The sequence below is a fragment of the Crinia signifera genome, chromosome 19 (assembly GCF_055691185.1).
Source record: "Crinia signifera chromosome 19, ASM5569118v1, whole genome shotgun sequence".
Taxonomy (NCBI): Eukaryota; Metazoa; Chordata; class Amphibia; order Anura; family Myobatrachidae; genus Crinia; species Crinia signifera.
The window spans coordinates 144,391,161-144,410,728 of record NC_139226.1 but is presented as its reverse complement, the minus strand read 5'-3'; the positions used below and the strand labels follow the sequence as shown (position 1 = coordinate 144,410,728).

Sequence of the window (19,568 nt, the reverse complement as noted above, 5' to 3'; positions counted from 1 at the left end):
GTGCACTGGTGCATTCATTACTGACGGTCAATTCCCCAGACCCCCTAGCTGGTGCACTGGTGCATTCATTAATGACGGTCAATTCCCAGACCCCCTAGCTGGTGCACTGGTGCATTCATTACTGACGGTCAATTCCAGACCCCCTAGCTGGTGCACTGGTGCATTCATTACTAACGGTCAATTCCCAGACCCCCTAGCTGGTGCACTGGTGCATTCATTACTGACGGTCAATTCCCAGACCCCCTAGCTGGTGCACTGGTGCATTCATTACTAACGGTCAATTCCCAGACCCCCTAGCTGGTGCACTGGTGCATTCATTACTAACGGTCAATTCCCAGACCACCTACAGTAGCTGGTGCACTGGTGCATTCATTACTAACGGTCAATTCCCAGACCCCCTATCTGGTGCACTGGTGCATTCATTACTAACGGTCAATTCCCAGACCCCCTAGCTGGTGCACTGGTGCATTCATTACTAACGGTCAATTCCCAGACCCCCTAGCTGGTGCACTGTTGCATTCATTACTGACTGTCAATTCCCAGACCCCCTAGCTGGTGCACTGTTGCATTCATTACTGACTGTCAATTCCCAGACCCCCTAGCTGGTGCACTGGTGCATTCATTACTAACGGTCAATTCCCAGACCCCCTAGCTGGTGCACTGGTGCATTCATTACTAACGGTCAATTCCCAGACCCCTTAGCTGGTGCACTGGTGCATTCATTACTAACGGTCAATTCCCAGACCACCTAGCTGGTGCACTGGTGCATTCATTACTAACGGTCAATTCCCAGGCCCCCTAGCTGGTGCACTGGTGCATTCATTACTAACTGCCACAATTTCACACACAAGTTGCCTGCAAACATGAACTGTTGGTAGATCTTGAGGGCAGGTTTGGCCACCCTGCCGTAGATCTATGAACCGGAACCAATCCACCTTGCACTGGATACTACCACGACATTGGCTACTGCAGTGCTGGGTCCTGGGAATCGGTGGACTGCAGACACTAATTCTATACATGAGCGGTGCTCCCGTGTAACTTGTAGGTCCACACAGGATAATGCAGGTGTATGATCTAAGTACTAAATATTGCTCGTCAGAATTATAACAAATTTTACATTAAAACATAGAATGGAGATTGAGGCGCTAAGCATAATTTTGTCCAACAAAATGGGTCACCGACCACTACAGCTTGTCCATCCCCAACATTCCTGAGTCATGTTCAGAGTATGGGGCCCTTTCAGGCCAGCCAGCCACCCTAGTAAGAGGTTTTAGGGTAATAAAGGTGTTAGTAATCAGCAGTTAGACTATCTGGTGTTTAGTCGGACGTAGGAGGGAAGCGTTATCACTGCGTCCCATTACACAGTCTCCTCAGGCAGTAAGGGTTACGGTTAGGGTAATAAAGGTGTTAGTAATCAGCAGCGTTAGACTATCTGGTGTTTAGTAGGACATAGGAGGGAAGAGTTATCACTGCGTCCCATTACACAATCTCCTTAGGCAGTAAAGGTTACGGTAATAAAGGTGTTAGTAATCAGCAGTTAGACTATCTGGTGTTTAGTCGGACGTAGGAGGGAAGCGTTATCACTGCGTCCCATTACACAGTCTCCTCAGGCAGTAAGGGTTACGGTTAGGGTAATAAAGGTGTTAGTAATCAGCAGCGTTAGACTATCTGGTGTTTAGTAGGACATAGGAGGGAAGAGTTATCACTGTGTCCCATTACACAGTCTCCTCAGGCAGTAAAGGTTACGGTAATAAAGGTGTTAGTAATCAGCAGCGTTAGACTATCTGGTGTTTAGTAGGACATAGGAGGGAAGAGCTATCACTGTGTCCCATTACATAGTCTCCTCAGGCAGTAAGAGTTAGGGTAATAAAGGTGTTAGTAATCAGCAGCATTAGACTATTTGGTGTTTAGATTGTTGGAGGAAAGGGAAAGACTGTAGAAGAGAATATAATCGTAATTAATTAAAATAAAAATTAACTTTTATTGTTTCTTGGTTAAAACTGCGACATAAAACCACATACCTACAAGGGTAAACAAAGGTAAGCATACAAAGGATCAAATATCCTCACGTAGTGGACCCCAATGTCACCAATTTCATTTTAATAGTTTGTTCAAGTGCGGCTTGTCATGTCATGGGCAATTGTGTTTGCCAACTGTATCTGTGTAATATATTTTATATTAATGATATGTATCACTTATATGCACAGATACAATGTTGGACTAGTTGCACACAAACTCAATTGACTGTGAATTGATATACAATTCACTACAGTGGTATGACCAGTGCTGTTGGTAAGATTGCTTCCAAAATATCTCAGATCTCACAGTGTGGAGCCATCATAAGATCTGGCAGATCTGTTTATATCGGTTTTAAATGCGGTTAATAATAGCCATATATTTATATAGATCTTGCAGGATTAGAGCGATTTACACATGTAGCTAACTGCGGTGTCATTTAAATTATGAGAGAAAAATTATCATCCGTGCTGCCCTTGTGCACTGTCTCCCTATTGCCAGGTAGAGACGGCACAGGGTCCCGTGAGTGAGGTGCTGGGAGCTGGAGAACGCGACTAAGGTGAGTCGCGACTCGTCCTTGTACCACTTCACCGTGTGCACTGTCCTCAACAGTGCAGGGAGGTGTCGGGAGCTGGATGAGAGACCGCGACAAAGGTGGACCGCGACTCGTCCCAGTCCTGCTCCACCGTGTGCACCGTTTCACAGTGTGACTCGCTACAGACGCGCTGGCTGCGTGCTAGATCTGCACCGCCACGCTAACAGAAGCCGGGATCTAGTGGGATCCTGGTCAGGGTCTCACCTCACGTTTCCCTCCTGGTGGTCTCTCACTTGAAGTGCGCACTTGTACAGAAATCAAAATACATTTCAATGGGGAAGGGACATGGTGGATTTTTACACACTAGGTGTGTTAGTCGACGCGCGTGTCGCCCTTAGCTTCATCAGGACCTGGACCTGGTCCTGACATTTAAAACAGATATAAACAGATCTGCGGATCTGCCAGATCTTAGGATAGCTCCACACTATGAGATCTGAGATCTTTTGGAAGCGATCTTACCAACAGCACTGGTCATACCACTGTAGTGAATTGTATATCAATTCACAGTCAATTGAGGTTGTGTGCAACTAGTCCAACATTGTATCTGTGCATATAAGTGATACATATCATTAATATAAAATATATTACACAGATACAGTTGGCAAACACAATTGCCCATGACATGACAAGCCGCACTTGAACAAACTATTAAAAGGAAATTGGTGACATTGGGGTCCACTACGTGAGGATCTTTGATCCTTTTTTATACTTACCTTTGTTTACCCTTGTATGTTTGTGGTTTTATATGTCGCAGTTTTAACCAAGAAACAATAAAAGTTCATTTTGATTTTAATTAGTTACGATTATATTCTCTTTGAGGTGCGCCATACCTACACAGTCTTTCTCTTTCCTCCAACAATCTGTCTATTTACTGTATTAGTGGCAGCACACCCCATTAAAGAAATTCCCTGTTTTGGGGACAGAAAATAAAATGATAAAGGGGGTCGCATACATATTAAAGATGTTTCCAGTGCGACTGGCAAAAATCCTGTTGCTCTATTTGGTGTTTAGTCGGATGTAAGAGGGAAGTGTTATCACTGTGTCCCATTACATAGTCTCCTCGGGCAGTAAAGGTTAGGGTAATAAAGATTTTAGTAATCAGTAGCGTTAGACATCTGGTGTTTAGTCGGACGTAGGAGGGAAGCGTTATCACTGCGTCCCATTACACAGTCTCCTCAGGCAGTAAAGGTTACGGTTAGGGTAATAAAGGTTTTAGTAATCAGTAGCGTTAGACTATCTGGTGTTTAGTCGGATGTAAGAGGGAAGCGTTATCACTGCGTCCCATTACACAGTCTCCTCAGGCAGTAAAGGTTACGGTTAGGGTAATAAAGGTGTTAGTAATCAGTAGCGTTAGACTATCTGGTGTTTAGTCGGATGTAGGAGGGAAGTGTTATCACTGCGTCCCATTACACAGTCTACTCAGGCAGAAAAGGTTACGGTTAGGGTAATAAAGGTGTTAGTAATCAGTAGCGTTAGACTATCTGGTGTTTAGTCGGATGTAGGAGGGAAGTGTTATCACTGCGTCCCATTACACAGTCTCCTCAGGCAGTAAAGGTTACGGTTAGGGTAATAAAGGTGTTAGTAATCAGTAGCGTTAGACTATCTGGTGTTTAGTCGGATGTAGGAGGGAAGTGTTATCACTGCGTCCCATTACACAGTCTCCTCAGGCAGTAAAGGTTACGGTAATAAAGGTGTTAGTAATCAGTAGCGTTAGACTATCTGGTGTTTAGTCGGATGTAAGATGGAAGTGTTATCACTGCGTCCCATTACACAGTCTCCTCAGGCAGAAAAGGTTACGGTTAGGGTAATAAAGGTGTTAGTAATCAGTAGCGTTAGACTATCTGGTGTTTAGTCGGATGTAGGAGGGAAGTGTTATCACTGCGTCCCATTACACAGTCTCCTCAGGCAGAAAAGGTTACGGTTAGGGTAATAAAGGTGTTAGTAATCAGTAGCGTTAGACTATCTGGTGTTTAGTCGGATGTAGGAGGGAAGTGTTATCACTGCGTCCCATTACACAGTCTCCTCAGGCAGTAAAGGTTACGGTAATAAAGGTGTTAGTAATCAGTAGCGTTAGACTATCTGGTGTTTAGTCGGATGTAAGAGGGAAGTGTTATCACTGCGTCCCATTACACAGTCTCCTCAGGCAGTAAAGGTTACGGTTAGGGTAATAAAGGTGTTAGTAATCAGTAGCGTTAGACTATCTGGTGTTTAGTCGGATGTAGGAGGGAAGTGTTATCACTGCGTCCCATTACACAGTCTCCTCAGGCAGAAAAGGTTACGGTTAGGGTAATAAAGGTGTTAGTAATCAGTAGCGTTAGACTATCTGGTGTTTAGTCGGATGTAGGAGGGAAGTGTTATCACTGCGTCCCATTACACAGTCTCCTCAGGCAGTAAAGGTTACGGTAATAAAGGTGTTAGTAATCAGTAGCGTTAGACTATCTGGTGTTTAGTCGGATGTAAGAGGGAAGTGTTATCACTGCGTCCCATTACACAGTCTCCTCAGGCAGTAAAGGTTACGGTTAGGGTAATAAAGGTGTTAGTAATCAGTAGCGTTAGACTATCTGGTGTTTAGTCGGATGTAGGAGGGAAGTGTTATCACTGCGTCCCATTACACAGTCTCCTCAGGCAGTAAAGGTTACGGTAATAAAGGTGTTAGTAATCAGTAGCGTTAGACTATCTGGTGTTTAGTCGGATGTAAGATGGAAGTGTTATCACTGCGTCCCATTACACAGTCTCCTCAGGCAGTAAAGGTTATGGTAATAAAGGTTTTAGTAATCAGTAGAGTTAGACTATCTGGTGTTTAGTCGGATGTAGGAGGGAAGTGTTATCAGTGCGTCCCATTACACAGTCTACTCAGGCAGTAAAGGTTACGGTTAGGGTAATAAAGGCGTTAGTAATCAGTAGCGTTAGACTATCTGGTGTTTAGTCGGACGTAGGAGGGAAGAGTTATCACTGCATCCCATTAAACAGTCCCCTCAGGCAGTAAAAGTTACGGTTAGGGTAATAAAGGTGTTAGTAATCAGTAGCGTTAGACTATCTGGTGTTTAGTCGGATGTAAGAGGGAAGGGTTATCACTGTGTCCCATTACACAGTCTCCTCAGGCAGTAAAGGTTACGGTAATAAAGGTTTTAGTAATCAGCAGTTAGACTATCTGGTGTTTAGTCGGATGTAGGAGGGAAGGGTTATCACTGCGTCCCATTACACAGTCTCCTCAGGCAGTAAAGGTTACTGTTAGGGTAATAAAGGTGTTAGTAATCAGTAGAGTTAGACTATCTGGTGTTTAGTCGGATGTAAGAGGGAAGGGTTATCACTGTGTCCCATTACACAGTCTCCTCAGGCAGTAAAGGTTACGGTAATAAAGGTTTTAGTAATCAGCAGTTAGACTATCTGGTGTTTAGTCGGATGTAGGAGGGAAGTGTTATCACTGCGTCCCATTACACAGTCTCCTCAGGCAGTAAAGGTTACGGTAATAAAGGTGTTAGTAATCAGTAGCGTTAGACTATCTGGTGTTTAGTCGGATGTAGGAGGGAAGTGTTATCACTGCGTCCCATTACACAGTCTCCTCAGGCAGAAAAGGTTACGGTTAGGGTAATAAAGGTGTTAGTAATCAGTAGCGTTAGACTATCTGGTGTTTAGTCGGATGTAGGAGGGAAGTGTTATCACTGCGTCCCATTACACAGTCTCCTCAGGCAGTAAAGGTTACGGTAATAAAGGTGTTAGCAATCAGTAGCGTTAGACTATCTGGTGTTTAGTCGGATGTAAGAGGGAAGTGTTATCACTGCGTCCCATTACACAGTCTCCTCAGGCAGTAAAGGTTACGGTTAGGGTAATAAAGGTGATAGTAATCAGTAGCGTTAGACTATCTGGTGTTTAGTCGGATGTAGGAGGGAAGTGTTATCACTGCGTCCCATTACACAGTCTCCTCAGGCAGTAAAGGTTACGGTAATAAAGGTGTTAGTAATCAGTAGCGTTAGACTATCTGGTGTTTAGTCAGATGTAAGATGGAAGTGTTATCACTGCGTCCCATTACACAGTCTCCTCAGGCAGAAAAGGTTACGGTTAGGGTAATAAAGGTGTTAGTAATCAGTAGCGTTAGACTATCTGGTGTTTAGTCGGATGTAGGAGGGAAGTGTTATCACTGCGTCCCATTACACAGTCTCCTCAGGCAGTAAAGGTTACGGTAATAAAGGTGTTAGTAATCAGTAGCGTTAGACTATCTGGTGTTTAGTCGGATGTAGGAGGGAAGTGTTATCAGTGCGTCCCATTACACAGTCTACTCAGGCAGTAAAGGTTACGGTTAGGGTAATAAAGGAGTTAGTAATCAGTAGCGTTAGACTATCTAGTGTTTAGTCGGACGTAAGAGGGAAGTGTTATCACTGCGTCCCATTACACAGTCCCCTCAGGCAGTAAAGGTTACGGTTAGGGTAATAAAGGTGTTAGTAATCAGTAGCGTTAGACTATCTGGTGTTTAGTCGGATGTAAGAGGGAAGTGTTATCACTGCGTCCCATTACACAGTCTCCTCAGGCAGTAAAGGTTACGGTTAGGGTAATAAAGGTGTTAGTAATCAGTAGCGTTAGACTATCTGGTGTTTAGTCGGATGTAAGAGGGAAGTGTTATCACTGCGTCCCATTACACAGTCTCCTCAGGCAGAAAAGGTTACGGTTAGGGTAATAAAGGTGTTAGTAATCAGTAGCGTTAGACTATCTGGTGTTTAGTCGGATGTAGGAGGGAAGTGTTATCACTGCGTCCCATTACACAGTCTCCTCAGGCAGTAAAGGTTACGGTAATAAAGGTGTTAGTAATCAGTAGCGTTAGACTATCTGGTGTTTAGTCGGATGTAAGAGGGAAGTGTTATCACTGCGTCCCATTACACAGTCTCCTCAGGCAGTAAAGGTTACGGTTAGGGTAATAAAGGTGTTAGTAATCAGTAGCGTTAGACTATCTGGTGTTTAGTCGGATGTAAGATGGAAGTGTTATCACTGCGTCCCATTACACAGTCTCCTCAGGCAGTAAAGGTTATGGTAATAAAGGTTTTAGTAATCAGTAGAGTTAGACTATCTGGTGTTTAGTCGGATGTAGGAGGGAAGTGTTATCAGTGCGTCCCATTACACAGTCTACTCAGGCAGTAAAGGTTACGGTTAGGGTAATAAAGGCGTTAGTAATCAGTAGCGTTAGACTATCTGGTGTTTAGTCGGATGTAGGAGGGAAGTGTTATCACTGCGTCCCATTACACAGTCTCCTCAGGCAGTAAAGGTTACGGTAATAAAGGTGTTAGTAATCAGTAGCGTTAGACTATCTGGTGTTTAGTCGGATGTAAGAGGGAAGTGTTATCACTGCGTCCCATTACACAGTCTCCTCAGGCAGTAAAGGTTACGGTTAGGGTAATAAAGGTGTTAGTAATCAGTAGCGTTAGACTATCTGGTGTTTAGTCGGATGTAGGAGGGAAGTGTTATCACTGCATCCCATTACACAGTCTCCTCAGGCAGTAAAGGTTACGGTAATAAAGGTGTTAGTAATCAGTAGCGTTAGACTATCTGGTGTTTAGTCGGATGTAAGAGGGAAGGGTTATCACTGCGTCCCATTACACAGTCTCCTCAGGCAGTAAAGGTTACAGTTAGGGTAATAAAGGCGTTAGTAATCAGTAGCGTTAGACTATCTGGTGTTTAGTCGGATGTAAGAGGGAAGGGTTATCACTGTGTCCCATTACACAGTCTCCTCAGGCAGTAAAGGTTACGGTAATAAAGGTTTTAGTAATCAGCAGTTAGACTATCTGGTGTTTAGTCGGATGTAGGAGGGAAGGGTTATCACTGCGTCCCATTACACAGTCTCCTCAGGCAGTAAAGGTTACTGTTAGGGTAATAAAGGTTTTAGTAATCAGTAGAGTTAGACTATCTGGTGTTTAGTCGGATGTAGGAGGGAAGTGTTATCACTGCGTCCCATTACACAGTCTCCTCAGGCAGAAAAGGTTACGGTTAGGGTAATAAAGGTGTTAGTAATCAGTAGCGTTAGACTATCTGGTGTTTAGTCGGATGTAAGAGGGAAGTGTTATCACTGCGTCCCATTACACAGTCTCCTCAGGCAGTAAAGGTTACGGTTAGGGTAATAAAGGTGTTAGTAATCAGTAGCGTTAGACTATCTGGTGTTTAGTCGGATGTAGGAGGGAAGTGTTATCACTGCGTCCCATTACACAGTCTCCTCAGGCAGTAAAGGTTACGGTAATAAAGGTGTTAGTAATCAGTAGCGTTAGACTATCTGGTGTTTAGTCGGATGTAAGATGGAAGTGTTATCACTGCGTCCCATTACACAGTCTCCTCAGGCAGAAAAGGTTACGGTTAGGGTAATAAAGGTGTTAGTAATCAGTAGCGTTAGACTATCTGGTGTTTAGTCGGATGTAAGAGGGAAGTGTTATCACTGCGTCCCATTACACAGTCTCCTCAGGCAGTAAAGGTTACGGTTAGGGTAATAAAGGTGTTAGTAATCAGTAGCGTTAGACTATCTGGTGTTTAGTCGGATGTAGGAGGGAAGTGTTATCACTGCGTCCCATTACACAGTCTCCTCAGGCAGTAAAGGTTACGGTAATAAAGGTGTTAGTAATCAGTAGCGTTAGACTATCTGGTGTTTAGTCGGATGTAAGATGGAAGTGTTATCACTGCGTCCCATTACACAGTCTCCTCAGGCAGTAAAGGTTATGGTAATAAAGGTTTTAGTAATCAGTAGAGTTAGACTATCTGGTGTTTAGTCGGATGTAAGATGGAAGTGTTATCAGTGCGTCCCATTACACAGTCTCCTCAGGCAGTAAAGGTTATGGTAATAAAGGTTTTAGTAATCAGTAGAGTTAGACTATCTGGTGTTTAGTCGGATGTAAGATGGAAGTGTTATCAGTGCGTCCCATTACACAGTCTACTCAGGCAGTAAAGGTTACGGTTAGGGTAATAAAGGCGTTAGTAATCAGTAGCGTTAGACTATCTAGTGTTTAGTCGGACGTAAGAGGGAAGTGTTATCACTGCGTCCCATTACACAGTCCCCTCAGGCAGTAAAGGTTACGGTTAGGGTAATAAAGGTGTTAGTAATCAGTAGCGTTAGACTATCTGGTGTTTAGTCGGATGTAATCAGTAGCGTTAGACTATCTGGTGTTTAGTCGGATGTAAGAGGGAAGTGTTATCACTGCGTCCCATTACACAGTCTCCTCAGGCAGTAAAGGTTACGGTTAGGGTAATAAAGGTGTTAGTAATCAGTAGCGTTAGACTATCTGGTGTTTAGTCGGATGTAGGAGGGAAGTGTTATCACTGCGTTCCATTACACAGTCTCCTCAGGCAGAAAAGGTTACGGTTAGGGTAATAAAGGTGTTAGTAATCAGTAGCGTTAGACTATCTGGTGTTTAGTCGGATGTAAGAGGGAAGTGTTATCACTGCGTCCCATTACACAGTCTCCTCAGGCAGAAAAGGTTACGGTTAGGGTAATAAAGGTGTTAGTAATCAGTAGCGTTAGACTATCTGGTGTTTAGTCGGATGTAGGAGGGAAGTGTTATCACTGCGTCCCATTACACAGTCTCCTCAGGCAGTAAAGGTTACGGTAATAAAGGTGTTAGTAATCAGTAGCGTTAGACTATCTGGTGTTTAGTCGGATGTAAGAGGGAAGTGTTATCACTGCGTCCCATTACACAGTCTCCTCAGGCAGTAAAGGTTACGGTTAGGGTAATAAAGGTGTTAGTAATCAGTAGCGTTAGACTATCTGGTGTTTAGTCGGATGTAGGAGGGAAGTGTTATCACTGCGTCCCATTACACAGTCTCCTCAGGCAGTAAAGGTTACGGTAATAAAGGTGTTAGTAATCAGTAGCGTTAGACTATCTGGTGTTTAGTCGGATGTAAGATGGAAGTGTTATCACTGCGTCCCATTACACAGTCTCCTCAGGCAGTAAAGGTTATGGTAATAAAGGTTTTAGTAATCAGTAGAGTTAGACTATCTGGTGTTTAGTCGGATGTAGGAGGGAAGTGTTATCAGTGCGTCCCATTACACAGTCTACTCAGGCAGTAAAGGTTACGGTTAGGGTAATAAAGGCGTTAGTAATCAGTAGCGTTAGACTATCTGGTGTTTAGTCGGACGTAGGAGGGAAGAGTTATCACTGCATCCCATTACACAGTCCCCTCAGGCAGTAAAGGTTACGGTTAGGGTAATAAAGGTGTTAGTAATCAGTAGCGTTAGACTATCTGGTGTTTAGTCGGATGTAAGAGGGAAGGGTTATCACTGTGTCCCATTACACAGTCTCCTCAGGCAGTAAAGGTTACGGTTAGGGTAATAAAGGTGTTAGTAATCAGTAGCGTTAGACTATCTGGTGTTTAGTCGGATGTAAGAGGGAAGTGTTATCACTGCATCCCATTACACAGTCTCCTCAGGCAGTAAAGGTTACGGTAATAAAGGTGTTAGTAATCAGCAGTTAGACTATCTGGTGTTTAGTCGGATGTAGGAGGGAAGTGTTATCACTGCGTCCCATTACACAGTCTCCTCAGGCAGTAAAGGTTACAGTTAGGGTAATAAAGGCGTTAGTAATCAGCAGTTAGACTATCTGGTGTTTAGTCGGATGTAAGAGGACTGTGTCCCATTACACAGTCTCCTCAGGCAGTAAAGGTTACGGTAATAAAGGTGTTAGTAATCAGCAGTTAGACTATCTGGTGTTTAGTCGGACGTAGGAGGGAAGAGTTATCACTGCGTCCCATTACACAGTCTCCTCAGGCAGTAAAGGTTACAGTTAGGGTAATAAAGGCGTTAGTAATCAGCAGTTAGACTATCTGGTGTTTAGTCGGATGTAAGAGGGAAGTGTTATCACTGCGTCCCATTACACAGTCTCCTCAGGCAGTAAAGGTTACAGTTAGGGTAATAAAGGCGTTAGTAATCAGCAGTTAGACTATCTGGTGTTTAGTTGGATGTAGGAGGGAAGAGTTATCACTGTGTCCCATTACACAGTCTCCTCAGGCAGTAAAGGTGATGGAGAATGATAGGGTACCTTAGAGACAAACAACAAATATGGACTCACGGCAGTCTCGCTCGTCGCTCATATCCCCGCAGTCGTTGTCATTATCACATTGCCAGATGCTGCTGATGCAGTTTCCGTTTGAGCAGCGGTACTGGCTGGGCAGGCAAGCGCTTTCTGTGGGGAGGAAATGGGATGTTATGCTGCTTGTGAGGGTGCACCAATATTTGCAGACACTCACGCAGGGCGACTTAGGCTCTGCCTATTACTGTGATGGATACATCATGCAAACATTTCCCACCAATGATACAAGTGACATTCCTTACCAATGCATAAGAGGCCATTCAGAACCCTGCACTCTGAATTAGGTACAGGTTGCCAAGTTGGCAGTTTCTACATTGACAGTGAAAAAGTCTACATGAGTTTTTCCCTTTTTTGGACACTGTATTTAGTGCCTTTATAGCAGCTGGCAAAAGTTAATGCACGCCAAGAGCTGGCTCACAATAGGGCGTATCCCTCCCCCAACACATGAATGCCTCAGTGTAGTGTAATGGAAGTGTTCCTATATGCTGCAGACACTTAGGAAGCTGATGACTGACTGACATTGTTCTCACCCTGCTTTACACAGGTCTTGTTGTTCAGCTGGTAACCATGCGGACAGTCGCACTGCTCCTCCCCGGAAGATACGGTCTCCTCCTTCACTCCCTCAGAACACCGGCACACTCTGCTGTGGTTAGCTTTTGGCAGACATAGGAGGCGGCAAGAGTTGGATGTGCAGGCGTTCTCTCCTGTGTGGGGAAGAACAGAAACCTTGGACTAACAACTGGAACCACAAAGCTTTCATCCAGGTCTGTCCAGGCGTGGTGTCTGGTAGATCACAGTACAGCTCATCCTGGGCAAATGTAATATAATTGTGTCCTCATACACCACGCAGCATGAGATGCCAGGCCCTGTGCAGATCTCCTAGTGTCTCACTCGCAAAGCAGGACGCTCCAGGAAACATTTGTATATTTGGGTTTGTGATCAAGTCTCTGAATCTGTATACAAAGGGAATAACTACAGCTGCTGCCGCCACTACAGATGTCCTAGCCCCAGTATGACCGCAGACCCTGCTAAGCACCTGAAATCCCAGAAAGCTGGCTGTGTGAGCTGGCAATTTGACTGTATGTGAGTTGCCTCCACTATGTAAAATCTAACTGTAGGATAATTGTGTAGGATGGAAAGGTCTCTTCCCGAGAATACCAGTCTCACCCTTCTTGCTAGGGGTGTGGATTAGATAACCTGTGTCTAAATCAGACATGGCCAAGCTGTGGCCCTCCAGCTGTGAAAAATAAAAAAATCCCAGCATGCCTTGCCACCGTTTAAGCATTCCCTAATAGCAAGACTGTGTCAAGGCATGATGGGACTTGTAGTTTCACAACAGTAGGGCCATGCCTGGCCTAGACAGTAAATTGGCCGACATGAAAAAGGTAGACCTGAATGGTTTCACTTTTTTTTATTTTTTGGTGCCAATGTCGACATAGCCCCCAATTACGATTATAACCTCCCTCTATGCCGACATGGCTGGTAAAGTAACTAGGCGGGTAAAAAGATAACCCATGTCGACATTGTCTTCATGTGTCTACCTTTTTTTTTTTTTTTTTGCAATCAATTTTTATTGAGCAATAAAAAGGAAACGAACAGACATTCAATAGCAACATCGGAACAGTACAATAATGTTTCCATCAAAAGACAAGGTTACAGAGCCCAACATAGTATATGGTTCACACCTTCTCCAAGCTATCGACAATCGAGCTGGACAGTCATTTATATTTCCTTATACCTAACTACACGTCCATCTGTATGGTAAAGGTACCTTCAGTGACGTTTCAATGCCTAACTGGACACCGTGACCGTCAGAGAGATCTCAGAGAAGGAGCAGATGAGAAAGTTGGGTAGTGATCGGCTCATGTGGGAGCTTAAGGATTATAGTGAATAGGGACAAAGGTTATATGGAGGGGGGGGGGGGGGGAGGTAGTGGCCGGGGGGGGGGGGTTTGGCGACCTATGGGGTTTATGGAGACTGACTAGGGGGCCTAGTTTGGCAAGGAGCTCCCTCCCTGCATCAACAGGGTGTATTCCTGAGAGTCTTTGAAAGCAAGCCAGCTCATCCAGGTGGAGGTGAAGGCCTGCGAGGAGTCCCTCAGGAAGGATGTTAAATCCTCCATGTTCATGTAAAGGTCAACTCTTCTAAGCCAGGAAGAAATTGGGGGGGCATTAGTTGATCTCCAGTAGCATGGGATCACTGCCCTGGCAGCATTTAATAAGTGCCTAATCAAGGACTTTTTGAAGCTGGAGATAGGTAGGTGTATGAGGTTGAATAGCCAGAGCTCAGGGCAGAATGAGAGAGTTGCGTTAGTTATTTTTTCTGATAGCTTGTGAACTTGGCGCCAGTAGGATTGAATGACCGGACAGGACCACCATATATGTAAGTGAGTGCCTGGAGCTTGATTACATCTCCAACATAAGTTCGGTAGTGATCTATTCATCTGATGGAGGGTCTGCGGGCACCTATACCAGCGAGATAAGATCTTATATTGTGTTTCTAGTGTCTGTATTGAAGGCGAGGCGGCAAAGATGTATTTAAAAAATTTTGACCACTGGTCTACCGACAGCTCCCTGGTCAATTCTTTGTTCCATGCCAATGAGTAAGCTGGCAAATCTGTCGTTCGCTTGCTTAGGCAGGTCTGGTATAACTGGGATATCAAATGCCTCGGGGGCTCTTGGGAGAGAATTAGTGATTCAAATGGAGTAGGTTCCCATCCCTGAATCCTTTTAGGGAGAGAGGAGACATAGTGCCTGATCTGTAAGTAGAGCCAGAAGAGGTTTGCCGGGAGACCAGTGTCATTCCGTATATCAGTGAAGGATCTCAATCCCGCTTTATCTGTGATCTGCCCTAAGTAAGATATGTCTATTGAGTATCGCGTGAGGAGGGATCTGAGGGCTTCGCCCGGGGGAAATTCTGGATTGTTGATCAAAGGCGTCAAGAGCGAGACTCCTGTTTTAAAAAAAGGAAGGTTTTTATAATTACGCCAGCACTGGATCGTGGGGGACAGTGTGGGGTGTTGTAGCGTGGGAGGTTTCTCTAGCCAGGGTATCACTCTTGGTGACATGCCTACTGTGTGTCCTTCTATGGCGGGCCAATGTTTAAATTGATGAGGCCTTGTCATCTCAATGATCCTAGAAAGGTGCACTGAGTGATAATAACTTAGGAAATGGGGTAACTGGAGACCTCCTTTTTCCCTTCTTTGTATGAGAGTATGCTGAGAGATTCGCGGCCCATGATTACCCCATATGAATTTCCCTACTGCCCCTTGCAATTCTTTAAAGAAAGAGAGCGGGATAGTGACCGGTAGAGTCTGCAGTAGGTATAATACTTTAGGGAGGATGTTCATCTTGACAGTATTGACTCTTCCCAACCAAGATAGTTTAAGCGGTGACCATTTTGCTAAGTCTGCCTTTATATTTTTAAGGAGTGGAAGAAAGTTAAGTTGGAAAAGCTTAGAGTTATTTTTAGATATCCAGGTACCTAAATATTTAATATGGTCATCATGCCAGTGGAACGGGAATGTCTTTTTAATCCCCTCAACTACGTTGGTTGGGGTCGATATATTCAGTGCCACAGATTTAGTGTAATTGATTTTAAAATTTGATAGGCGGGCGAATCTCTCAAATTCTAACATCAAAGAGAGCATTGAAGTGACTGGTTCTGTTATTGATGCCAGTAGGTCGTCTGCATAAAGGGCTAACTTGTGTTCTGTTTTCCCAATCTGGACACCTTTAATGTCTTGATTCATTCGGATTGCTTGCGCCAGAGCCTCCATACACAAGACGAAGATTAAGGGGCGAGAGGGGGCATCCCTGGCATGTACCGTTGCTGATATTGAACCGGTCAGAGAGCGCTCCATTCACCCTCACCCGTGCGGGTGCCCTAAGTAAGATATGTCTATTGAGTATCGCGTGAGGAGGGATCTGAGGGCTTCGCCCGGGGGAAATTCTGGATTGTTGATCAAAGGCGTCAAGAGCGAGACTCCTGTTTTAAAAAAAGGAAGGTTTTTATAATTACGCCAGCACTGGATCGTGGGGGACAGTGTGGGGTGTTGTAGCGTGGGAGGTTTCTCTAGCCAGGGTATCACTCTTGGTGACATGCCTACTGTGTGTCCTTCTATGGCGGGCCAATGTTTAAATTGATGAGGCCTTGTCATCTCAATGATCCTAGAAAGGTGCACTGAGTGATAATAACTTAGGAAATGGGGTAACTGGAGACCTCCTTTTTCCCTTCTTTGTATGAGAGTATGCTGAGAGATTCGCGGCCCATGATTACCCCATATGAATTTCCCTACTGCCCCTTGCAATTCTTTAAAGAAAGAGAGCGGGATAGTGACCGGTAGAGTCTGCAGTAGGTATAATACTTTAGGGAGGATGTTCATCTTGACAGTATTGACTCTTCCCAACCAAGATAGTTTAAGCGGTGACCATTTTGCTAAGTCTGCCTTTATATTTTTAAGGAGTGGAAGAAAGTTAAGTTGGAAAAGCTTAGAGTTATTTTTAGATATCCAGGTACCTAAATATTTAATATGGTCATCATGCCAGTGGAACGGGAATGTCTTTTTAATCCCCTCAACTACGTTGGTTGGGGTCGATATATTCAGTGCCACAGATTTAGTGTAATTGATTTTAAAATTTGATAGGCGGGCGAATCTCTCAAATTCTAACATCAAAGAGAGCATTGAAGTGACTGGTTCTGTTATTGATGCCAGTAGGTCGTCTGCATAAAGGGCTAACTTGTGTTCTGTTTTCCCAATCTGGACACCTTTAATGTCTTGATTCATTCGGATTGCTTGCGCCAGAGCCTCCATACACAAGACGAAGATTAAGGGGCGAGAGGGGGCATCCCTGGCATGTACCGTTGCTGATATTGAACCGGTCAGAGAGCGCTCCATTCACCCTCACCCGTGCGGGTGCCCTAAGTAAGATATGTCTATTGAGTATCGCGTGAGGAGGGATCTGAGGGCTTCGCCCGGGGGAAATTCTGGATTGTTGATCAAAGGCGTCAAGAGCGAGACTCCTGTTTTAAAAAAAGGAAGGTTTTTATAATTACGCCAGCACTGGATCGTGGGGGACAGTGTGGGGTGTTGTAGCGTGGGAGGTTTCTCTAGCCAGGGTATCACTCTTGGTGACATGCCTACTGTGTGTCCTTCTATGGCGGGCCAATGTTTAAATTGATGAGGCCTTGTCATCTCAATGATCCTAGAAAGGTGCACTGAGTGATAATAACTTAGGAAATGGGGTAACTGGAGACCTCCTTTTTCCCTTCTTTGTATGAGAGTATGCTGAGAGATTCGCGGCCCATGATTACCCCATATGAATTTCCCTACTGCCCCTTGCAATTCTTTAAAGAAAGAGAGCGGGATAGTGACCGGTAGAGTCTGCAGTAGGTATAATACTTTAGGGAGGATGTTCATCTTGACAGTATTGACTCTTCCCAACCAAGATAGTTTAAGCGGTGACCATTTTGCTAAGTCTGCCTTTATATTTTTAAGGAGTGGAAGAAAGTTAAGTTGGAAAAGCTTAGAGTTATTTTTAGATATCCAGGTACCTAAATATTTAATATGGTCATCATGCCAGTGGAACGGGAATGTCTTTTTAATCCCCTCAACTACGTTGGTTGGGGTCGATATATTCAGTGCCACAGATTTAGTGTAATTGATTTTAAAATTTGATAGGCGGGCGAATCTCTCAAATTCTAACATCAAAGAGAGCATTGAAGTGACTGGTTCTGTTATTGATGCCAGTAGGTCGTCTGCATAAAGGGCTAACTTGTGTTCTGTTTTCCCAATCTGGACACCTTTAATGTCTTGATTCATTCGGATTGCTTGCGCCAGAGCCTCCATACACAAGACGAAGATTAAGGGGCGAGAGGGGGCATCCCTGGCATGTACCGTTGCTGATATTGAACCGGTCAGAGAGCGCTCCATTCACCCTCACCCGTGCGGAAGGGGAGCTGTAGAGTGCTAAAATACGGTGGTAGCATTTTGGACCTATCCCGATGTGTTTGAGCACGGCTTCCATAAATGACCAATCTATCCTATCAAACGCCTTTTCGGCGTCCGTTGATAGGAGTATCGTGTGGATATCTTGGGATTTCACAAAATGTATTAGGTCTATTTTGGTCGTGTTGTCTTTGGCCTCCCTCCCAGTCACGAAGCCCACCTGGTCTTCATGAATCAGCCCGGGCAAAAGGGAACCTAAGCGCAGTGCAATAAGTTTGGCGTAGAGCTTTATATCAGTATTCAAGAGTGATATTGGCCTGTAACTGTTACATTGGCTAGGGTCCTTACCCTCCTTAGGGATTATCGTGATGTGGGCTTCTAGGCTTTGGGGAGTAAAGAGGGTGCCATTCGTGACTGAGTTACAGGCTTTTAAGAATAGGGGCATCAAGAGGGGATGAAAAGTTTTGTAGTAGCTTACTGTGAAGCCATCCGGGCCGGGGCTCTTCCCAGAGGGGGTGTGTTTGAGAGCGCTCTTCAGCTCTTCTATCGTAAAGGGTTGATCAAGCCAGTGCATGTCTGTTTCCGAGATCCGAGGAAGGTGTACTGATGTTAAGTATTCCTCAATCTCCTGTCTACGGTCTGGTTCTCCCACCCTGGGGGAAATTCCCTTTAGGTTATATAATTGGGTATAATAATCCTCAAAGGCCTTCGCAATCTGTGGGAAGTTATGGACCTTTTTACCTGTACGGTCTGCTATGTGGTGAACGTATGTTTGGGCTCTTTGGGACCTGAGTGCTTTAGCCAGCAAAGTACCGGGCTTGTTCCCCCAAAGGTAGAACTTGTGTCTAACCTTGCGTAGTTCCTGTTTTGTTTTATCTCTCAGCAATTGATTGAGAGAGGATCTGACCTGAGTGAGTTCGGTGAGCGAATCTGGTGAGAGGAGTGTCTTATGGGTTGATTCCAGGACCTTAATTCGCTCTAGCAATTCTAACTTCTTGGCTTCTTTTTCTTTTTTTAGCAAGGACCCTAATTGTATGCATTTCCCTCTTAACACACATTTATGCGCCTCCCAAATGGAAATCGCAGAGGTTTGTTCGTTGTCATTGTGAGAAATGTATTCTGTTATAGCAGATTCTAGCTCCTTCTTGGCTCTGACATCTGAGAGCAGTAGCTCATTAAGACTCCAGGACCAATTCCTAGGAGGGGCGAGGGGCATCCGAATCTGAATACTGATAGGGGCGTGGTCTGACCATGTTATATGTCCAACTTCGCTCCCGATGAAGTGTTGAAGGTGGAGATGGCTCACTAGGAAGTAGTCAATGCGGGAGTAGGCTGAGTGAGGGTGAGAGAAAAATGTATAGTCTTTGGTCGAGGGGTGATGTACTCTCCATACGTCCACCAATTGATATTCATGGAGGAGCTGTTTAACCTTCCGATGGTCTCGTGTGCGTAAGGACTTGGGGGGGGGGTTGCAATCTAAGAGGGGATCTAGTGTCCAATTAAAATCCCCACCAAGGATGAGACATCCTTCCATCAACGGTTCTATAAGCCGGAGAATTTTACTCAGAAATTGCCGTTGTTGGGTGTTAGGGAAGTAAACATTAACTAGCGTGTATATTTGGGAGAAGAGTGTGAATTTAAGCAACTGACATCTCCCTTCAATCACCTCATGATGAGAGACATCTATAGGATGTATGTCGCGGGATAGTAGTATGGCCACTCCCAGGGTCTTCCCTGTAGGGTTATTACTAGTGTGAGTGACAGGGTAGTAATGATTGACAAGTTTAGGCGCCATCCCTTTCTTGAAGTGGGTTTCTTGAATGAAAGCCACATCTGCCCTTCTAGCCCTGAGCTCTCTGAGTAAGGTGGACCTTTTTTCTGGAACATTTAGTCCTTTTACGTTTAGGGATAGGAGATTGAGAGTGGGTGTGTTAGGCGTCATAAGAGTTAAGTGACG

General features: G+C 44.6%; 1 protein-coding gene across 2 annotated transcripts in view; it reads right to left on the bottom strand.

The window, feature by feature from the left end:
* The window catches only part of SORL1 (sortilin related receptor 1), a 182,074-nt gene that overhangs the window by 74,542 nt on the left and 87,964 nt on the right, over positions 1 to 19,568 (bottom strand). For both annotated transcript variants that reach the window (XM_083163586.1, XM_083163587.1), the window contains exons 22-23: positions 12,195 to 12,368; positions 11,644 to 11,757 (exon numbers count right to left, since the gene is read on the bottom strand). In XM_083163586.1, coding sequence (XP_083019712.1) covers positions 11,644 to 11,757; positions 12,195 to 12,368 — 288 coding nt within the window. The remainder of the gene's footprint in view (positions 1 to 11,643; positions 11,758 to 12,194; positions 12,369 to 19,568) is intronic.